A 21625-nucleotide genomic window follows, 5' to 3' on the forward strand; every position below is an offset into this window, starting at 1 on the left:
CCCTCATTTTTTCTCTCTGATGGATTGCTACCATGACCATTAATGTTGCGCATTTATGAAGTGGGAATCTACCAGCGAAACTAAATGGTTCCTTCATGGGCGTAGCCAGGATTTTTTTTTCGGGGTGTTTAGGGGGGATTTTTTCTCGCCCCCCCCCCCCGAAAAAAAATGTGTATGTATGTATGTATGTGTGTGTGTGTACATAATCTTTATTAAATTCTGACACTTCATTCTTTCGGAACACATTTATTGTGTCCTAGAATAGGTTCTTCCTGTTGTTAGTGGAAAAATTGTTGACTCCCCGCCATTGCCAGCAGGGGGGTCTGGGGGAGCGCTAGGAGCTCCCCCAGCGCGGGGCGGAGCCCTGCCGCCAAGCACTATTTCTGGTATTGAATGCCAACAAAATGCATATTCTGAGGTATCTACAGTGCATTGTCCTGCTATTAAAAAGTCTTATTTCAAAAACCTAATGTGTTATTCTTACCTTTCGGCGCATTTTTTTTTTGTTTTATAGAAGATGGGGATTTAACTGCAAAAAACCCTAGTAGGTCGTTTTAAACTCAAAACCCCCTTGGCTGCGCTGGGGCAAGTGATGGTTTAGTATTAAAATTTCACCTAAAATAAACAAAATCAAAGCAAAAAATCAGTCACTAAAGCCTGTCTTCGTCTTCATTTTTTAAAGGGTCAATGTCTTATTCAAATCCTCAAGAAAAAAACAAAACATTTCAGTCAAAATGTTTTTTTCTTTTAGTTAAGTGTTCCGTATCTATATAGGAACTATGCAGTTCACGCGATAATATGAAAAACTACTTATTAATTGTTGTTTTAAATTATGTCCAACTTATATGCATACTAAATAGATTTTTATCTTTAAAAAAAGTAATCATTTTTTTAGTGTAAACGTAGTAGTTAAAATGACAGAAGCAATACAAATGTAAAAAAAAATAATTTTTGACAAAAGATCTAAAACCGTTTGCATAAAAGTGTTAAAATTATGGTGGATGTCTATCTTCGCTACTAAAGAGCCTTACGTGTTTGTTAATATTAATAGTGAATAGTTGTAAAAGTGGTGTATTTTTATGAAAAAACTGCTTGCATAAGTGATTTAAAAAATTAGTTGTTGTTTTTTTTTTCGCTTTTAGAAAAGAAAAAAGTACCCGTTGCATCAGAACTTTGAAAGGTCTAAAATATTATGATGTCTGATTTTCCCTATCTTTTCTAGTTTACGAGATCTAATCGGGGCGGACGGACGGAGACAGACAGTCCACACAAAACTAATAGCGTCTTTTCCCCTTTCTGGGCCGCTAAAAAACGAAAACATTGGGGTTTTTGGTAAATTTAATCACTGCGGTTCGGATCATGAAAATAGCTTATGTGTTCTATGTACTTGAAAAGTAATTACATGTTCATTTTTGGTATTTTATCATCCACTGCAACGGAAAGAATGATTGAATATCAGTCAGTGATCAGGGCCAATGATTTTATATTGTAGAACATATATATTCTCAGAGAATAAAAAATGTCTATTGTCACATATTTATTCTATCAAACAGCTAGGTGCGAAACATTTTCACGAATGTCTATTTATTTAACTCTTTAATAAATACTTAGTTCAATCTTAAAAGATGCAAACAAAGTTTAATTTTAAGATGATTATATTTTGAAGAATTGTAACGGTCAAATCAGAGTTTTTCCTGTGTGACCAACTAGCTAGTAATTTTTTTCCCATATATATATTTATTTTTGTCAATGTTCTAGGAGAATCGTTAGAGCAGTTTTCGAGATACGTGTCTACCCAGTGTCCACACCTTTTTTCCTTAACCCATAAAGAGTTTGCAAGCTGATAAGAGGAATCGTAAACCCAGTAACATATTTTTAAAGACAATTCCTCATTTATTAAGCTGATGACCTTTTGTAAGAGTGATAACTTTGCTCTTAATAACTCATGAAGGATAGACAAGCATTTTTTTTTATCGGCTGCGATTCTCTGCAACCCCCAACGCCCTGAAAAAAATCCTTGTTAAGCCTATGTATAAATCTACTCATAGTGTATACAATTCTAGTCTAGTGATACAGATCAAGACAAGGCAACATTATAGAATGATAGCCTAGACTAGATTACAATACTTGATCTAGATTAAGGCTATGGTATAAACGATTCTAGTTTGGATCAAAAGTCTCGACTAACCATTAAAACACTAAAACATTAAATATACTATTTCTAAAAAGACAACACCTGCTTTATACAACTTACAGAGCGACTGTTTTTTTCTCTTAGTAGCTAATGAAAGTTATATTAAAAAAACAATGTAACATTTTTTACCCCACCCCATTCCCCACGAGAAAGACTCCTGGTTAAGTGAATGTATAGATCTACTACACTTTATACTATTCCAATGATAGGCATTTAGATCTACACTTTATACTATTCCAATGATAGGCATTTAGATCTACACTTTATAATATTCCAATGATAGGCCTTTAGATCTAGACTTAAAAGACGATGCTCAAAATTGTATTAAACATTAATTTCTTCAACTCTACAATGAATGCGCTAATACCCGGAGACGTCTAGTCCGTGCATTATCAATATTTTCTCGTTCTTTAATCAAATTTACATTTTTTTTATAATTTTTTTTTTTTACTTTGAAAATTATAACTGTCAAACAAAAGTGTGGCCAATGAGTTATAAACTCATTTCTTAACGTAATACAGCAACTGTTAAATTTCTAGGAAAATCGTTAGAGCCGTTTTCAAGATCTGTGTTTAGGTTGGTTCCAACCCAAAAGGTTCCAGGAAGTTGAAAAGAGGTGTAAAAAAAAAACAACTCATTTTTAGTCGTAGAATAGAAAATGGTGATTTAAATATGGCGAAATAATGAATAGTTCTGACCAGGACCCGAATATCGGATGCTTGGACTCGATAACTCCGCATTACCGGTTGCGCTGTATCGGCACCTTAGACGGAGGTCACGGCTGTATACCATTAGCTGTACGGCAGTACCGGCTGAGCACTCCTCATTAGTACCGGACTGTTAGGTTTAAAAAAAAAAAAAAAAAGGCAGAAGCACATTAGGAAATGAAACTATATCGGTGGCGTCACTGGGGTTGGTGTCACCCGGTGTGGTAAAATCGGGGTGTCAACCCTTCCCCCTCTCATTAACCTTTCCCAGAAATTTTCCACCAAAGAATTATCATGAGTTTGTTCTTCTTCTTGAACCGATACAATAAACTGATTATCTACTTCCATCGATTGTGACACAACTGTAAAACGAGTGTTATGTTTTGAAATGTCCTCGTTTGTGGCAGTTATAGTTATTTTATACTTTAAAATGTAAGTTTATTCCAATTAGAAATAGAGTTAACATCAACTGATCATGTTAGACGTAAACCAATTTTAGACTTTACGGAAAAGATCTTCCATTATGCCAGTGCTATTCAAACTAATGATACCCATCTAGACCAAAATGTCTGCCTCTTAGCTAGGGGTCTTAGGTAGCGCTGAAAGTGTCCCGGGTGCCAACATTTCTGTTATCCAAAAACTCGTCCTTCTTCGGTCTACAAAGCATTGTTTCTCCTAGAAGATTGCAAGTCTGGTCTACTAAGCTCTGTTTCTCCTAGAAGATTGCAAGTCTGGTCTACTAAGCTCTGTTTCTCCTAGAAGATTGCAAGTCTGGTCTACTAAGCTCTGTTTCTCCTAGAAGATTGCAAGTCTGGTCTACTAAGCTCTGTTTCTCCTAGAAGATTGCAAGTCTGGTCTACTAAGCTCTGTTTCTCCTAGAAGATTGCAAGTCTGGTCTACTAAGCTCTGTTTCTCCTAGAAGATTGCAAAAGTCTTCAATCTTTTGTCGGGAGAAATTGTGTCGATTCGGCTGTTTAGAGTGTAGACTTTAGAATCGCATTGGGGAAGATAAATTAAATTCTTTTTTTTTAAAGAACCTTTTCAATCAATTTAGTTGGAACAGTAGAAATGTTTAACTGAGAAGATGAATGGACCTCACTCATTTGAAATTCTTCAACTTTGATACTAATGTCATTTGTATTTGGTTAATGCTAAAATGTGGAATTACAGCAATGCTAATACAACCCCTTTGTATAAAGACTGGTGTTCATTGTGTAAACAAATCAACACATTAGCAGTGACATAAGATTAATGAACAGCAGGTGTTCACGTGGAAATGTTATTTTAAATCATTTCATGTGTACGAGTAGATATATGCTCTACCATGTAGCTCTACAACAATGGACGCTACGGGTACCTCCAAAGTAAATAAAGGTGGTGAAGAAGACAGATGTTAGCCTCGTAAATTAGTTCACTCTAGTCATTGTAATCTACTAAATGGAGACAGGATGGGATGGAGTAATCCGGTGACTGTTTTAATGTGTGTGAATTGTATTTCTAGCCCTAACAATTTTTTTTAATGCGAAAAAAATTGCGAAAAATCTTAAGAAGTAGTTACATTATAATCGAACCGGTTTAATTAGCGAATCAATGCTGACTCCACCTCCCATCTACTTCCTCTATTGTAAGAGATACAGTAGCCCATTGTTCTCAGAGGAAGCCATGTTTTTATGTTGTTCATCCACACATTTCACACACATACACATGGAACTCCATGCACGACATTTTGTTTGGATTGTTCTTTGTGACCATGTGCCTCTCACTGGAATGTTTGTTTCTCACGGGGGTCCACAGTGCACTGATCTGCGTTCTTTCAAAGTGAAAGTTTGTTTCTCACGGGGGTCCACAGTGCACTGATCTGCGTTCTTTCAAAGTGAAAGTTTGTTTCTCACGGGGGTCCACAGTGCACTGATCTGCGTTCTTTCAAAGTGAAAGTTTGTTTCTCACAAGGGTCCACAGTGCACTGATCTGCGTTCTTTCAAAGTGAAAGTTTGTTTCTCACGGGGGTCCACAGTGCACTGATCTGCGTTCTTTAAAAGTGAAAGTTTGTTTCTCACGGGGGTCCACAGTGCACTGATCTGCGTTCTTTCAAAGTGAAAGTTTGTTTCTCACGGGGGTCCACAGTGCACTGATCTGCGTTCTTTCAAAGTGAAAGTTTGTTTCTCACGGGGGTCCACAGTGCACTGATCTGCGTTCTTTCAAAGTGAAAGTTTGTTTCTCACGGGGGTCCACAGTGCACTGATCTGCGTTCTTTCAAAGTGAAAGTTTGTTTCTCACGGGGGTCCACAGTGCACTGATCTGCGTTCTTTCAAAGTGAAAGTTTGTTTCTCACGGGGGTCCACAGTGCACTGATCTGCGTTCTTTCAAAGTGAAAGTTTGTTTCTCACGGGGGTCCACAGTGCACTGATCTGCGTTCTTTCAAAGTGAAAGTTTGTTTCTCACAAGGGTCCACAGTGCACTGATCTGCGTTCTTTAAAAGTGAAAGTTTGTTTCTCACGGGGGTCCACAGCGCACTGATCTCCGTTCTTTCAAAGTGAAAGTTTGTTTCTCACAAGGGTCCACAGTGCACTGATCTCCGTTCTTTAAAAGTGAAAGTTTGTTTCTCACGGGGGTCCACAGTGCACTGATCTGCGTTCTTTCAAAGTGAAAGTTTGTTTCTCACGGGGGTCCACAGTGCACTGATCTGCGTTCTTTCAAAGTGAAAGTTTGTTTCTCACAAGGGTCCACAGTGCACTGATCTCCGTTCTTTAAAAGTGAAAGTTTGTTTCTCACGGGGGTCCACAGCGCACTGATCTCCGTTCTTTCAAAGTGAAAGTTTGTTTCTCACAAGGGTCCACAGTGCACTGATCTCCGTTCTTTAAAAGTGAAAGTTTGTTTCTCACAAGGGTCCATAGTGCACTGATCTTCGTTCTTTCAAAGTGAAAGTTTGTTTCTCACAAGGGTCCACAGTGCACTGATCTGCGTTCTTTCAAAGTGAAAGTTTATATCCTACAGGGGTCCACGGTGCACTGATCTGCGTTCTTTCAAAGTGTAAGTTTATTTCTCACAGAGGAATCAATGGGTCTCTCAATGTAGTCGAAATTCCTGCATCAAGTAACCTTATTTCTATCAGTCGCATATTTATGGGAAAATGCCATCGACGAAACTGTTGCTCTCGAACTTCTTAAGGTGGCTGTAAGCTTTGTTTGCGAACTTTGGGAAAACTATGGCGACGTCCAGTCCGTTGTTCATACTCACGAAAGTACAGTCATACACTCTGCTCGACAATACGCTGCCTACATGAATACTTCTAGCGTTTAAGGTGGCCAGTAGTCGTTTGCCCAAACCCACACATTTGGACAACTGTGTATGCTACGCCGCGGATCGACTAGTTTGTTTCAGTTAGTTACTCTGTGTTGAACGTCTTAAACCCACACGCAGACAAACATTTAAAAAAAGAGTTGAAGAGGGTCGTTGGATAAAATGCAATAAAGTAAAGAGGGAAAGACGGACTTTTTCACACTTTAGACCGATGAATGTCGGACGGAGGACATGTCCTCCTTTTGCGGGCTTCCGATGATCTTGTTTTAAACTAATTTCTTTGTTGTTTTGTTTTGTTTTTACAAAGCTCAAATCAACTCGCTCTGTCTCGTACAAATGTTGAACACGTTATTTCTCCCACTTCCCGTCGTTGGATCAAGTTAAAACTTTGCACATTTATTCATTGTAACAAAATATGAATCAATAATAAAACAATATACCAATGATACTAATTTATCAATTGGTTTAATAAAATAGTGGTATTTAATTGATTATGTATATATCGAAAAGGGGAAATAAATCTTCATAGAGATATGTCTGTAAATGTGGAGTTTTCCCCTTAGATAAGTTGTTGTTGTTTTTTTTATGTTGTTGTTTTTGTAAGTACTTTTTTATATTTTACTTGTTACATGTTTCGGATGTTTCTTCAGATGTGAAGACTATTACATACTAGCCCGAAATTCCCGCAGGCCGACGGTGTACGGCATCGGGTAGGGTTCAAACCCGAGACCATCGGGACGACAGTCCAGTACGCATACCACATGAGCAGGGAGCCAGGTTAACCACCTTCAGTGAGTGATCTATGTATAAAACAAGCGAATATAACCTATATCTGCCAATTAGGTACAAATTATTTCCCTTATTCGATATCAAACAAAGTAATTATTTACTAATAATGAATTGACAAATTGAGTATTCTTGTTTATTGATTCACGTTTTTTAGGTACGATAAATAATTTACTTGATCGGAGAAAGCGCGAGAGAGATATAGTGTGATTTTTTTAAGGGGACTAAACCCAACAAATTTAGCCATATCTTTAAATACTGAAGTATTAGTTTCCCTTGTTGCTATTAAACGAAAAATAAATAATTACCAGTAATTAACTGTCTAATTGGTTACTTTTTGTTTTATTGATTCATGTCTTCTCTTTGTCAATGAATAAATATGAAAAGTTTCAACTTAATCCGAGAATGGGTGTGGGAGAAATAACGTGTACACACTTTTTACCAGACAGACAGATTGAGTGAGTGTTGTAAAAAATGTATTGTTATGAGGCTGTTACGTCATAAGTCCCCGCATTGGCGCGCGCTCATAATGTAACCTTTTGAAACATCGAAAACTAGGGATGCGAGGCAGTGGTTGGGAGATGGAGGACAACATGAATCTTTCTTTTCAAACCTCTCTGATCACACCGCAGACAGAGTTGTAATGAATCCGACAGTGAAAATTCCTTCCACATAAGTTGAAGGCATAGTTAGGGCTACGTAACTTTCTTTGCTTTGAATGTGTTCAACCACTCAAATTCCAGACTGCAAGAAATAAATTAGACGACTGGTCAGTGGTGCCCCAATGTACGTACGTATCATGTGAAATTTCTTATCTTTTTTTTTTCTTCTAACTTGCTAGACGTGTAAGTGTTTGTGTGTGTGTCTAAAATCAGGAAATACAAACTTTTGAGTGAATATACATGAGTAAGCAGCAGACATCCGTACTACGTTGGTACTCGATACCAAGCAATGAAACACACTGGAAGCGATACAGTTTCTGACCTCAAGGACACTTACACGCCTTAGGACTTCAAGTCATCTCCTGCGCGTGTATCTTCACTGTGTGCCGCACTCCAGTATCGCTGCCAACTTATTTCATTTCTTCAGCACTAGTCTAATAGATCTGGAAGAACCGGGTCCCAAAATAAAAAGCAAATTGGTTTCAACGAAAACTATCGAAACAAAAATGTCCACACTTGCGTTCCAAGAAAACAGTATCGTAGATGAGGGAGGGGGGGGGGGTTTCTCCCTCTTTCCCCTTCCAGTGCCAAAATCTTTTCATCAAGACGACTCTTTATCTGAGGGTCAATTATGATGGTTTAAAAAAAAAAGACGTTAGTAAAATAGTTTTAAAAAACAAAACTAAACATGTAGGCTGTATTACTAATGTATTGCCCGCCCCCCTCTTTTTTTTCCTCCTTAATTTCTGTCAGCATCACCACAGCACACACACGCACACTCTTCTCACGCGCCTCCCATCCACGTCCATTACTTAGGACCCCAGCTTGGCCATTAATAAACACACACACCGTAAAGATACGTGTAGGAATCCGCAGGCAGTTCTAGAAGGTGTGCGAAAGATGTGGAATTGATTTGTAATCATGTTCTTTAGAAACAGAATCGCGCGCTAAGTGTCGCGTGAGGGAACAAAAAAAGAGGGAAAACTGCAAGACGTACACAAATGTCACTCTACAATGTCTACATTGATCGTCTGCTCCGCTAAGAAAAGGACGGAATTATTTTTTTGTGTCTAGTCTTGTGTGCGTGTGTTTGTTAATGTATTATTTTGTGGCCCTCCTTAGATCCTAAGAACTTGGGGTTAACGACCCCACCACCTCTTTTCCATCCTACACGTCTATCAGAGACACCTTTCATCAGATTTCCAGATTGTAGACCTAATATTTCCCGGTCGGCGAAAAGACATTTTAAATATCGTCTGCCGATTTAGTTTACAGACAGGGTTTTTGTTACTTTTGAAACGGAAATGGGTCGCACGTGTGGATACGCTGGTCCTGAGTTCGAACCTTTCCCGCTGCTATCCCAACACACCTTCGATATAGTCCCCCCCCCCCAAACTGTACTGCGGTTTGGGACATACTCTTCTTTTCTAGTTGAACGTCTGAAAGGAAACCAGGATGGCTACCTGATTGTATGATATGCGCTCAGGACTGTCGTCATGAAGGTCCCGAGATCAAACCCTGCCCGCTGCCATTCTGCAGGACATATGCGCATAAAGCACAAAAAGTACAGTTCCAAAACCGTTATCATTGACTATGGGACATTGTATCATGTTGGCGCCAATCTGTGGTGGTGGTGTGTCGGGGAAGCATGGTGGAAAGTTACCTGGCAGCCTTAATTATCCACATTTTGTGGTTGGGAGAAAAAAAAAAGGGGGGGGGAGGGGTGTTTGCATTCCTTGTCAGGCATATCTGTTTCATAAGCTAAATAAACGTACAACTTAGTCCTGTGGCACTTGTGTTAGTCGCGCTAATGTGTGCGCATGTCATTGACCTATGACACATTTATGAATTACTGTCGTTAAAATAACACCATTTGGTGTACACAGCGAGTTCTAAGCGGAAATTACCAAAAAAACTAAAAAAAAGCATAGCTTTCAGGAATAGCCATAGACATATGAGAATAGCCAAATTATCTTTTAGCGTAGCTTCCGAGAGCGCAGGGCTGATCACTTTTGCCAATTAAAGAATAAAAATGACTGTATTATAAAAGAAATACTTTAGAAATTCGATTTTAATGTGCAAAAAAATATTTACTCTACCAGGTAATATGTTTTTTCAAATATATTTTTATCAGTGTTTCCGTGTATGCATAACGGATGCACCTAAAGGCTCGTTTTTTTGTGGATATTCCTCCATTTATGAAAATCTCTCAAAAGTGCGTGTTTATATTATACATTTAATTTAATACTACCTCTCCAGCGTTTTCTTCATGCGCAGTGCATACATATGGGACCAGTCGAGCAGACATGTCGCAAACAATGTGCTCTTCTCGTGATTGTAGCAAACATCAATGCTTGATTCAAATATATTAGCTTGTTACGAGCGAATATAGGACGTAAGGAATCAAGTGGGCACCGTGGAGACACAATAAGCAGCGACAGTAATTACAACTTAGTCTATTGATGGCTGATAAAAAATCCGACTAATTAGCTGGTAGGCTCAGGAAGACGGAAGCTATAGTCTTTAGTGTAGAGGTAGTAGCTGTCCACGTGATAAGACCAAAAGTAGACGCAGAAAAAGTTGTGCAGTGGATGCACTATGTCCATCTCATTGATGCATCAACGCATTGGTATTGATGTATGTGCAATGGTATTGTGGTATGTGCTTTGGTATTGTGGTATGTGCTTTGGTATTGAGGTATGTGCATTGGTATTGAGGTATGTGCATTGGTATTGAGGTATGTGCATTGGTATTGAGGTATGTGCATTGGTATTGAGGTATGGGCATTAGTACTGAGATATGTGCATTAGTACTGAGATATGTGCATTAGTACTGAGATATGGGCATTACATCCCTTTCTCTTCGCCATGATTCTTTACTTCTCCAATGTTTTAATTAGGAAGGAGCTACCTCTATGGCTGTTAGAGAATACAATATGTGATACACGTTGATTAAGTGATGTCAGGCTGAAACTGAATACCCTTTTCCAATGGCGTCACTCGCGTTGGTGTCACTACAGCGGCCCGCATCCTAGTGACGCCACTGTCCTTTTCTAGGTTTGGACTACAGATCATTGTAGACAGAATCGTCTTAATAATTTTAATAGGCCTAAATCTTACATTTTTCTATTGTTTGATTTTTTAAATGCTATTAGTAAATTATCACATCTAAACAATTATTTTAAATTATTACAATCAGAGCCGGATTTAAAGAAAAGCAGGCGGGGCCTCCACAAAAGAGAAAAACATATCCGAATTTCGACGAGGCAGAAACTTTGAAGTTGTAGTTGGCTGGCAAAAATATCTTGATAAAGAAATGTTTGCTTGCAGTATGTTCGGAATAAGTAAATACAACTCTGGATTTACCATGTTCTTTACCCTCCACAAACCCAAAAATACACACTTTTTAAACCTAAATTTTGCAAATTAAATATTTTATAAAAGGAAAGTAAGATTACATTTACAAGAAGTCTGTTTCCTTCTTCGCGAAATATAGCATGCTTTTAGATGTAAGTATCTTCATTCATTCAATCAATCATTAAAGCTTTCGAAAAATAGTACGGTTCTCCACAAAAAATCATTCCCGGGGCCCAACATACTTAAATCCGGCCCTGGTTACAACAGAAATAGGCCGACGCGTCAAATCGTCAGTTTAAAACGATGTGTCTCAGCCCACAGTTTGAGAACTACTTAGTATAAAACATAACCTTCATCGTTCCTGCAGTTGGCGGCATTCCTCCCCTTCGTCCCATGTGTAACGCTAATTTAGCCAAATTAATTACAAGCAAAGGTAGACGTTGAAAGAGAATTCATTATTACTTAATGACCTGACCTGGCAACTTAAAGAGGAAATCGGGATTAACATTCAACTAATTCTAGTCTTTGCCTTCCCAGAGGCTTTCGACCTGTGTCGTCTTAGCCTAACCTACCCGTACTGAATCAAAGCGCTGAAGGTGGCTTCTGCTAGGGTCTCAAATTTTACTCAAAGTTATCTGCCCTTTGCCGTATTTTCCCCCTCCTTTTTCTCCGAAGCCCGCTTTGTTGGATAAAGCGATTTTCCCTCCCTTGTTCTCACACAGAACGCTAGTCATTCGTGCGCTGCCTTGAACTTCGTGTGAACCGAATTCTACTCTTTTAATTTTGTGGATTCCTTCATGGCTGTTTTATTCTGGATTCGACTTCTTAGAATTATGTGAAAAAAAAAAAGGTAGGCCTTTTATTTTTTTTTTTATTTCGGTTTTATTAGCATGCTTGTATTATTATTGTTATTATTTTGCAAATCACTTGGCCTAATGGAGGGACTACTTAACAATCTAGGCTAGACCTCGAACTACGTCGTATGAATATAATAATATAATAATTGAAATAATTAACAATAAATCGGTATTACTAGAATTAAATAGATCTATGATATTGATTTCTAAGTCTAGATCTAATAATAAAATAATATAATGCTGATCTAAGATCTAATCTAGAACTCGGCCATTTGAATGGTATCAAGCTAAATTAGATCCTAGATTCTAGATTAGATGAGGATCCGTATTTACTAGATCTAGATCTATTATAATATAACAATATGCCTTTGCCATGACCAAACAAAAACTATAATAGACTCTACTTAGACCTAGATCTAGTTGTTTCTAGACTGTATTGAATATAGATCTAAATGGTAGATTAGATATTTGATGCAAAAAATACATATTTAGAAAATCATAACTTTAAAAAAATCAAAGCTTTGGAGCGTCACTCAGTATGGACGCTCATGCTCTCTCTGTTTAATAACGAAAATTGATGATTTGACAGTAAAAACGAAATATCCGGTATCTGATTTGTATATTCGAATATGGTGTTTAGCCCCAGATCTACTTATAACTTATTGGTTTAGCTTAGGCTTAGCGGTCGCCTGTGTAACTCTTCGTGTTATGAAAAATAGTTAGACACTAGACTGAAGATATAGAGTCTAGTCCTAGTGTAGAGTGAAAAGCCATGATAGTGTTTACTCTGATGCATAGGACTAGGATAATCATTGATAATTAACCAAGAAATTATGTTCTTTCTAAAGTATAGCATGTTGTCAAGGTAATCAAGCGATCTCTTAAAAGCCAGCGAATGATTCAATAATATAGTCAGAATAGATAGAGGGGTCTAGAGTCTAGATCTCACCCACACTGCCACAGTGCCGACTTGCTGTGATCAGCTGTGTCGTTGTCACCCGTTTTGTGACGGTGTCATTGTGATTGTGTGAGAGAAGGCCATTAACTGATTGCTGCTTTCGAAATTACACAACAAAGTAATGGCTTTGACACATTCTAAAGTGTAGGCCTAGGAGCTAGGCATGTTGATAGGTCTTTTTCTGTTGTTGCCTAGAAGTAGATCTACGTGTAAGCCGATCAAGGCTTTATTATTCCCCTCTCACCCTCTGTCCTTGTCGTGCTAAACACATCACACAACCCAACCGTCACTACGCTGACTCGAGGTTGGCATTTACCATTGATTTTACTGAGCACGATTTTTTTTCTCCCATTAAAAATAACAGTCTGCTTCATAGGCTGCTTTTGACTGGTGCTAACTGGATTTAAATCTTTTACTAGATATCTAGTCTTTATTCTTTGCTCATACTCATAGATCTAGTTTCTGGAATTTTCTCCTAAAATGACTTTAAAAGGTTATTGACTTACACTTTAAACTGCTTTAGTTTGTAGTGGTCAACTTTGACTTTTAGAAAACAACTAAGGGAACAGACTTCATCACACCACACTAGGTCTTGACCTTTTGCACTAGAAGTTATTGCCATACCTACAAGTTCATGTATGCTCATGAAGTGTAACAATGTAAATGTATAGATCTAGGCTCTATGTGGGAATTCTTTGTTTTTTTTTCTTTGCTTGTGCTTCCTAGGATTTAAAAAAAGAAGACATTTTCCAGAACAACTGTCAACCATTAGTTTAATATACATGTCCTGATGTAGTTTTTAATTTGCATCTTAGTGCATATGAATTCTGCATTTCTAACTTATCTTTGTGCAATAAAGATGGATTTTATTTTTCTGTTGATAAAGCACTGACTTGTAGATTATATAGAACATCTAGACTGTAAGTTTTGGATGGTTGTAGGACTAAGCACTCCATTTCTCACTCACTTTCTTTTGATGGTTTTCCTAATTCTGCCCAATTAGAATATATATGCTTCATTGTTGTTGTTTAACAGCATCATCGTCCATGTACTGACTGAAATGCTTTATTATCACCCACCCTAACAAGCCAAAGGTTTAATGATGTTTACCAATCCTTTAATACACTATGTGCATAACTTGTATGTCACATCAGTTGTAGGTGTTCAGTCGCTTTGTCTCTGTTGATGTACCTGATATGTGACAGTAACTGGCCAAATGACATCCCTCCAGTCTCTCCTATCTCTGTCATGCACACATCAGACTGTGTTCTAATCATATGGCTTGTAAATTGGTATTTTCTAAGTTTCTAAGTAAAGAAAATTAAAATTTCTTACAGTTGAAAGAAAAATAATGGCATTGCTGCATTGTTTAAAACAAAAATAAAAATACATTGCCCATAAAATGTATTGCAGAGAAATGTTTTTCCTCAAAGAAATTGTTAAAAATGTGAAATATAAAATATTTTGACATTTCAGAACTTCACTTACACTATAATTTTCCTTGTCAAAATCAATTTGAGCCCTTTTCCCTGCCAGGTTGAATTAGATTCCACCGTATATATATATATTAAACAACAATATATCAGTTAACAGCTCTGTATATATTTAAAATTAGATTTATCCTGTTCATTGAATTTTTTATTTATGTTTAAATATTTTCAAAGAATTCAGCTTAATTCAGACTTTGAATATTGACGTTTTTGGGCCACAGACCTTATTTTTTTCTTTTTATTTTATTCATGGTTCAGAAATTCTAAATCAGATGATCAAAAAGCTTTCTTCTTAGTAGGGTTCAATTGATCTAATTCTGCATTTCTAACTTGGAGCCTTAGATAAGGGTAAAACTACTAGATTTCATCTCATCACTAAAGTATGTATTTGGGGTGTATAGCCATTACCTAGAGCCCATGAGGATAAATTGCTTTTATTTTTTATTGCTAGAGCTTAAAAGTATCTCTTTCTTTCTCATCTAATTATTACCAGTTAAGTGTAGTCTACTTAACCAGAAGACAACTGAATCCAAACTGCCAACACAATGCAGCTCCATAATGGGAAAGGCTTTTGGAAGAAACTTGGAAAAAAAGAAGCTAATGACCCTTAGGCAGTTTAAAGTAGACTTTCTGTCATATCCTATAAGAGAAAGAAGATATCCTGCAATGCTTCTGCTCCAAAATTCTATTGGTTCTTGTTCCTTTGAACTCCATTACTTTGGGGGAAGGGGGGATACCGTGTGAGAGACAATGTAGTATCCATACCTAATGTTCAAGCTTTTACCTCATTCCAAGGAGTTGAGGCATAGTCCTCAGACCAGATATATTACCCTCTTTTGTGACATTGTTGTAAGCCTCCTTTCTTATTTCTATGTTAAGTTTCAATGTGTTACTGTTAGCATAGAAATACTTAAGTATTTTATCTTTTACTTGTAGGTTTTATTTGTATATACATATTTTTTAAATTATTACTGATACCTATAGTAGGTTAGTGTTAGTACTGCTATTTTTCCTTCCCAGGAGCTACTAAACTACTCACTAACAGATTCAGAGAGTGAATTTGAGCGGGGGTGGGGGTGGGGGGGTGATCACCACTAGAAATATCTACCACAATATCTTCTCCTTATCTTTTCCAGTAAAACCCCCAAAACAATATTGTAACAGAATATTTGTCATGTGCAGAGTAATGAGACTGGACCTTTCTTTAGAACCTTTTTAATAAAGCAGAACCCTATTATAAAGTATATTTCAAGTAATCAGAAGCTCAATATTTAACTCAAACTTGATGTACAAACTTGTTTAAGTTCATATCAGGATGCACTTTTTTTCTTTTCTTTGTTGCCTTTTTAATTCTCAGCTTAACAAATAATAGTTCTGTTTTAAAAAATGATTTTAAACAGTTCGGAAGATGAATTTGAATTAATATATTCTCCATATTTGCTGTTTTTATTTTCAGTATTAATGTGACTTGATTGTAATCTATTTCAGAACAAGCAACATAGGTGTGCACTGCTTGGATGCATTGTGTGATTATGGATGAGCAGCCATGGAAACCAAAACACGTGCTTATAATAGTCAGGCATGGGGAAAGTGTCTTCACCCAGCAGAATCTTTTTTGTGGATTTGCACATGATGCTGACTTGACTGATGTAGGAATACAGGAAGCAATAAGAGCTGGCAAGGTACATCTCATTTTGTATACAGGAAGAAATTATTGGATCATAAGATTTTGGAAGCATTGTTTAAGAACTAGATTTATGCCAAGAAAAAAAGTTTTCTCCTTTTTTTTCCATCCTGTATTTCTGATGTCATTTAAAGTCATAATAATATTACACAGACCTATTTGGAATAAATTTATAAGATTTTTAGCTTTTTAAAAAGTACACAATTATATTTGAAAGCACTACAGACAAATAATCATAGCCTACTTCCATGAAGCCATTAAAAAAAATTCCCTTTTTTTTTTTGTTGTTTTTTTCTATGGGAGCTCATTCAAGGATTAACACTTGAAATAGAAGTTGCATTGCATTTTTTTTAATCTTAAGTTTATGTCAAATATTTTCTCTCAGAAATATAGGCCTACAATGTTTAGTTGAATGTATTCTTTTCTTTCTTAATATTTACAAGTTGTGTGTAACATAAAATAAAATCTTTACCTATAAGGAAAAATAAATTGTAATAAATGCTTAACACAATGACATTTATCTTTTTTTTTTAATCCAAATTTGAATGCTGTAGCTGCTAAAAGAGAACAATATACAATTGGATATGGCTTTTACTAGTGTGTTGAAAAGAGCAATTAAAACTTTGTTTTACATTCAAGAAGAGCTTGATTGCCATTGGTTACCAGTAGTCAAAACCTGGCGTCTTAATGAAAGGCATTATGGAGCACTTCAAGGTCTTCATAAATCTGAAACTGCAGAGAAGTACGGAGAGGACCAAGTGAAGGTTAGTTGCTAAAGCACTATTACGCATACACAATTTTAAATTAATATTTTTTCCACTTGAAACTGTTAACAAGGAATAAAATGGAAAGCTTACCCAAATAATTTGATGTATTTTATTTTTCTTAAACACATTGACAAAATGTAGGCAATTTGAAATCATCATAAAATGTATTACATACATTAGGACAGTTGAGAATCACCTTGGGTTTTTGAAAAGCAGCATGTTCCAGCATAAAGACTAATAATTAAACTATCATTTTTAGAAGCGGTGATATAGTTTATTCCTCATTTTGAATGATTTATTTAAGGTGTGAGGGACTTTCTTTTATTCAGTACTTTTAAAGGGAAATATTAGGTATTCATGGTACAGCTTAAAAGGCTCAATATTTCGTTTGTGTTTTTCAGTTGTGGAGGAGATCATATGATGTTAAACCCCCTCCACTTGACATAAATGATGAGAGGTGGCCTGGCAAACAAAGGCAGTATGCAGTAAGTTGAATCTTTATTACTAGCAACCATTGTAAAACTGTCATATCAACCAACATCTTGTTACAGTTTTTCTTTTTTTTTTTTCCTTGGAAGAAAATAAAAATCATTACATTTTTTAAACTCAGTTTGACTAAACTAAGGGGCAAAACTCTAGTAGAAAAAAAAAAGATTACACTTATTCTCTGCCCACAAAAAAATAGTTTTTATTTACTCACATACTTACAAATAAATGCATTGTAAAATAATGAGTGATGTTTTGAAACGTCCATGAAGTTTTACACTTATGATGGTTCAGTAAAACAAGTTTTGTCCTCTTGATATCAGGCAATGGATCAAGGAATGTTTCCGACGAGTGAAAGTTTGAAAGATACCATTCAACGAACACTGCCTTGTTGGTATGATCAAATAGCACCTGCAGTTAAGGTAAACTTTTTAAAAAATTTAATCCAAATTATTATAGCGATAGAGGCTAATTAAAAATTTTAAAAATCAAATCTTATATGGGTATTATGAAAATTTGTTCACAGCTCACTGAATTTTGTTTATTACAAGAATTAATGCAGCGGCATATGTGCTACATACTAGAACATTTTTTTCAGTAATTTATTAATGAAATGAATGAGCAACATTTTTAAAGTAATCGTTATATAAAAGACCAACTGTAAATCTTTTTACAATATGACACATTTCCTTGTAGTGATACGGAGGTAGTTATGGTTTGTTTGTAAAGATCCTTACCTAAAACTTATATATCTAATATTTGATATTGTGATTTCTTACAGAGTGGAAAAAATGTTTTGATTGTAGCCCATGGCAACAGCTTGCGTGGCATCATAAAATACTTGGATAGAGTTTCAGACGAGGATATTGTTGACTACGAGGTTCCTACAGGTAGTTCAGTTTATTAAAAACACTTAATATGAATAGAATCTAATAAGTCAGCCAAATATAATTTCAACCTGCTGTAGAAGGAGGTTAGTAGTGACATTTTGTCAAAGACATTATGAAACAAAAACAAATCTTAGCCGCATATAGAACTAGAAATGTTTTAAACACCTTTAAGTTTTTTGAAGGAATAAAATTGAAAAATAATAAACAAATTGAATCCATCGTTTGTATAATCTAAATCAAATTTGATAAATCTGTAATGAGATGTTAAGCTAAAAGACTTTTGAAAACCAAGTGATTTCAATTTCATCATTTGTAAAACCCCCCCAAAAAAAAAAAAAAAAATTGGGGGAAAAAAGGTGTAAGCTGTTTTATTAATTACATGGTTTTCTTTTGATCTCAGTTTAGCTCCATTAGAATTTTTTTTTCCTTTATTAGTTTTATTGAAAGTATTTTTAAGAAGAAATAAAAGCTGCTGATTTCTTTGAAATATTAACACAATGAATTGAATGAAATAATATGAAGTCACTTGACTCTGACACCATCACTCTTTATATAGGGTCCCTTGAAACTAATAGAAGTCACTATATATTATAATCACTTCTGCATGATCACTTGACCTTTTCTGGCATGAATGGCCTGAAAATTCACAACACAAATTTTTTACTGAAGCATCACGGTTGACCACCTGCCAAGCACTTGCCTGTCATCTGTGTCCACTAATTACACACCCTAATACCCCTAATATCTGCATTGCTACATCTGTGTCCACTAATTACACACCCTAATACCCCTAATATCTGCATTGCTACATCTGTGTCCACTAATTACACACCCTAATACCCCTAATATCTGCATTGCTACATCTGTGTCCACTAATTACACACCCTAATACCCCTATCTGCATTGCTACATCTGTGTCCACTAATTACACACCCTAATACCCCTAATATCTGCATTGCTACTTCATAGTTATTACTTGTTATAGTTTTCAATGTGTATAAAATGTTAACCCACTATTGGTGTAACTTATGTGTTCAAATAAGGAAAATATTTTCCGGTAAGGACTGAGAGTTAACATTGCTATTATACCTACCATACTTATTAAACACTTGACATTGTTTTCTACTTCAGGCATTCCAATGGTATATCACCTTGATGAAGATTTGCAGCCTACCAAGCGATATTATTTAGCATCAGATGAAGAGGTAGCCCTCGCTCAGACCTTGCTAGCCAATCAAGGCAAGATAAGAGAGAAATGAACGTTTTCTAGTCCAGTTGATATTTGAATTTCTAGTCTCAGGTGCTGCCACATGATCTCTCACGTACTATGACTGTGTATGTCATGTCATTGTTTTAACATTGCACAAATCTCCAAGTGCCCACTTGTTGTAGTCCATGTTAAATTATTCCATAATTTTTTTCCTTTCCTCAAATGCATTTTGGTGTATGGAAAAACTTAATAAATAAAATATGTTTCTCCCCTACATTTTTTTTTATTTATTATTTTTTTTTCACCATAATTAGGTCTGATCAATTATTGTTGACCTTTATGATTTCTGTTGAAGGTAAAGGATTAAACCAATAATTCCCAAAGTGGTCTATATTGGGGGGACCCCTACTTCCCTTGGATTATGGCATAAGTGGGTAGTCCATGTGAATGAAAAAATGAATTGTTTTCACTCTTCATCTCACTAGTTAGAAATCAGAAAAAAAAAAGTTACTAACACATTTGAAGTTGAATTTGCAAAAATGCAACATTTGCTAAGCAGGGTGGAGCATGCACCAGTTCACAGCCTTGGCGCTAAGAAAAAAATGTTTTTCATACAATTTTGAAAATAAATTAGACTTTGGTACTTGAAGAACTGAGAATCAAAATCTTTTTATTTTTTGTTTACTTACACCACCATAAAAACCACTTTTTGTCTTACAGTTTGTTGGTGATTGTTAGAATTATTTAAGAGAAATATTCCGAACAATAGTGTTTATTAATTAAACTTCCTTTCGAGGTCTCAGCCAGGAACTCTCTGAAACTCCAGATAACTCATACACGACGAGCTTGGGAAGGGAGGTAACAAAATCTAATTTAAATGAACAAGCGGTAGAGGTTTCTTTTTTGTTTTTATTGTAACAGAGATTAGAAAAAAAACAAAAATGTGTTAAACAAAAAAAAAAAAAAAAAAACATTGGACAAAAGTGCTGGAAAGATCAATTACTCGCTGTGCTGCCAAAGTGAAGGTCTCGAGTTCCAATCCAAATTGGAGCTAGTCATATTTTCAATTGGAAATTATTTCTAGCCGCGTTACCAGGCAGCACAGACACTTCTACACATATGTCCAGAAATAAGTTCAAACCAGAGCCCACTTTCTAGGTTGTAGTAGCATGTAACGCGCTGTGTTAAAAAAAAAAATTGCATCAGTTAATAAAACACAGAACACAAAGTTAATGTCGAAGCTATTAATGAAATGATTTAGTCACATGACCTACAAAAACGTCTTGCTTTGACAAGCACTCTAGACGTCTTCTACACACTGTTTTTGAAAGCTTCAATCAGAAATGCTACTGTCTTGTGAACTGAACTAAAAAGGCATGCACGTTTGCTTAAAACTCTTTGCTCCTCCATTGCCAGAGAGTTATTTGAAAATCTTCAATGATTAAATGCGTGATCAGTAGTAGCCCATTGTGTAGGCTGTAAGTCACTAGTTGATTATCCACCGAATGAACGGACGAAAGGAAGATGAATGATGGAAGTTGTTACACCCAGTATAATTACATGAATTGTTTTTAAAAAAAAATGTCTCATTAATTCATCGCTCAGTTTTGGGTTGCTTCGTTTTTGGTTAGCGCCAAGGCAAGGCCGAGCACTCCAGCTATCACTATCACAGTGCCAAACACTAGCACTGTAATCCATATACACTTCCGGTGTCTAGGGCTCCTGGTATTCACCTGAAAATGTAGGAGGGATGAAATTAAAATACATTCTAACTTTCATTTCTTAAACAACTTAAAACATTAAACGTCCATGCATGACACACCAGGCTCCGGTGTTGTTCTAGATTATTCTAGAAGACCAGAAATGGCATTGAAATACTATGGAACCAGAAATGGACTTGAAATACACTGGGACCAGAAATGGCCTTGAAATACACTGGAACTAGAAATGGCCTTGAAATACTCTGGAACCAGAAATGGCCTTGAAATACTGTTGTGATAATGCAACGAAAGTTTTCTTCAAGTTGATCTCAGCTCCTACTGACATGCAGAAGAGCTACACTTGGACTAGATACCTATTTCATGTTGAATTTGAGAGGTGGTCAAGTCCTCTCATCAAGATATGATAACTGTATCTCAGTGGTACAAAACGGAAGTGGCTTATGGGAAACACGATGCACATTCTTACCTCTTGTAACAAGTGATCGACATTTGATAGGCCAGTTAGGGTGTCAAAGAATTAAAATCGTTGTGCAGGGCGCCGAGGTCTGGGATGAAGC

The 21625-nt window shown here is 36.2% G+C and overlaps 2 protein-coding genes across 11 annotated transcripts in view; one reads left to right on the forward strand and one right to left on the reverse strand.

Moving 5' to 3' along the window:
- Positions 1 to 9732: 9732 nt before the first annotated feature.
- On the forward strand, positions 9733 to 19621 carry LOC106058281 (2,3-bisphosphoglycerate-dependent phosphoglycerate mutase-like). 5 transcript variants are annotated; one of them, XM_013215668.2, is made up of 8 exons: positions 9733 to 9751; positions 11728 to 11855; positions 15799 to 15992; positions 16549 to 16758; positions 17163 to 17246; positions 17571 to 17669; positions 18029 to 18137; positions 19269 to 19621. In XM_013215668.2, exons 3-8 carry the CDS (start codon positions 15828 to 15830, stop codon positions 19394 to 19396), a joined length of 795 nt encoding a protein of 264 aa, XP_013071122.1. In that variant the 5' UTR covers positions 9733 to 9751; positions 11728 to 11855; positions 15799 to 15827; the 3' UTR covers positions 19397 to 19621. The 5 variants fall into 5 exon arrangements, with proteins under 5 accessions (XP_013071122.1, XP_055868763.1, XP_013071125.1 ...); XM_056012788.1 differs by lacking the exon at positions 9733 to 9751 and having other exon boundaries at positions 11471 to 11851; positions 15797 to 15992; XM_013215671.2 differs by lacking the exons at positions 9733 to 9751; positions 11728 to 11855 and adding an exon at positions 12591 to 12727.
- A 376-nt stretch (positions 19622 to 19997) lies between these two features.
- The window catches only part of LOC106058280 (regulator of G-protein signaling 9-binding protein-like), a 98017-nt gene continuing 96389 nt past the window's right edge, over positions 19998 to 21625 (reverse strand). For all 6 annotated transcript variants that reach the window (XM_056012747.1, XM_056012730.1, XM_056012741.1 and 3 more), the window contains one exon: positions 19998 to 21080. In XM_056012747.1, coding sequence (XP_055868722.1) covers positions 20949 to 21080 — 132 coding nt within the window. In that variant the 3' untranslated portion in view covers positions 19998 to 20948. The remainder of the gene's footprint in view (positions 21081 to 21625) is intronic.

This window comes from Biomphalaria glabrata, chromosome 1, assembly GCF_947242115.1.
Source record: "Biomphalaria glabrata chromosome 1, xgBioGlab47.1, whole genome shotgun sequence".
Classification (NCBI taxonomy): domain Eukaryota; kingdom Metazoa; phylum Mollusca; class Gastropoda; family Planorbidae; genus Biomphalaria; species Biomphalaria glabrata.

Excerpts from the sequence above, each read along its gene's own strand:
- LOC106058281 (XM_013215668.2), top strand. The coding sequence starts at position 15,828 with ATGCATTGTGTGATTATGGATGAGCAGCCATGGAAACCAAAACACGTG. Across the intron at positions 15,993-16,548 it reads AAGCAATAAGAGCTGGCAAG|CTGCTAAAAGAGAACAATAT; the intron begins GTACATCTCATT and ends TGAATGCTGTAG. Across the intron at positions 17,670-18,028 it reads AAATAGCACCTGCAGTTAAG|AGTGGAAAAAATGTTTTGAT; the intron begins GTAAACTTTTTA and ends GATTTCTTACAG.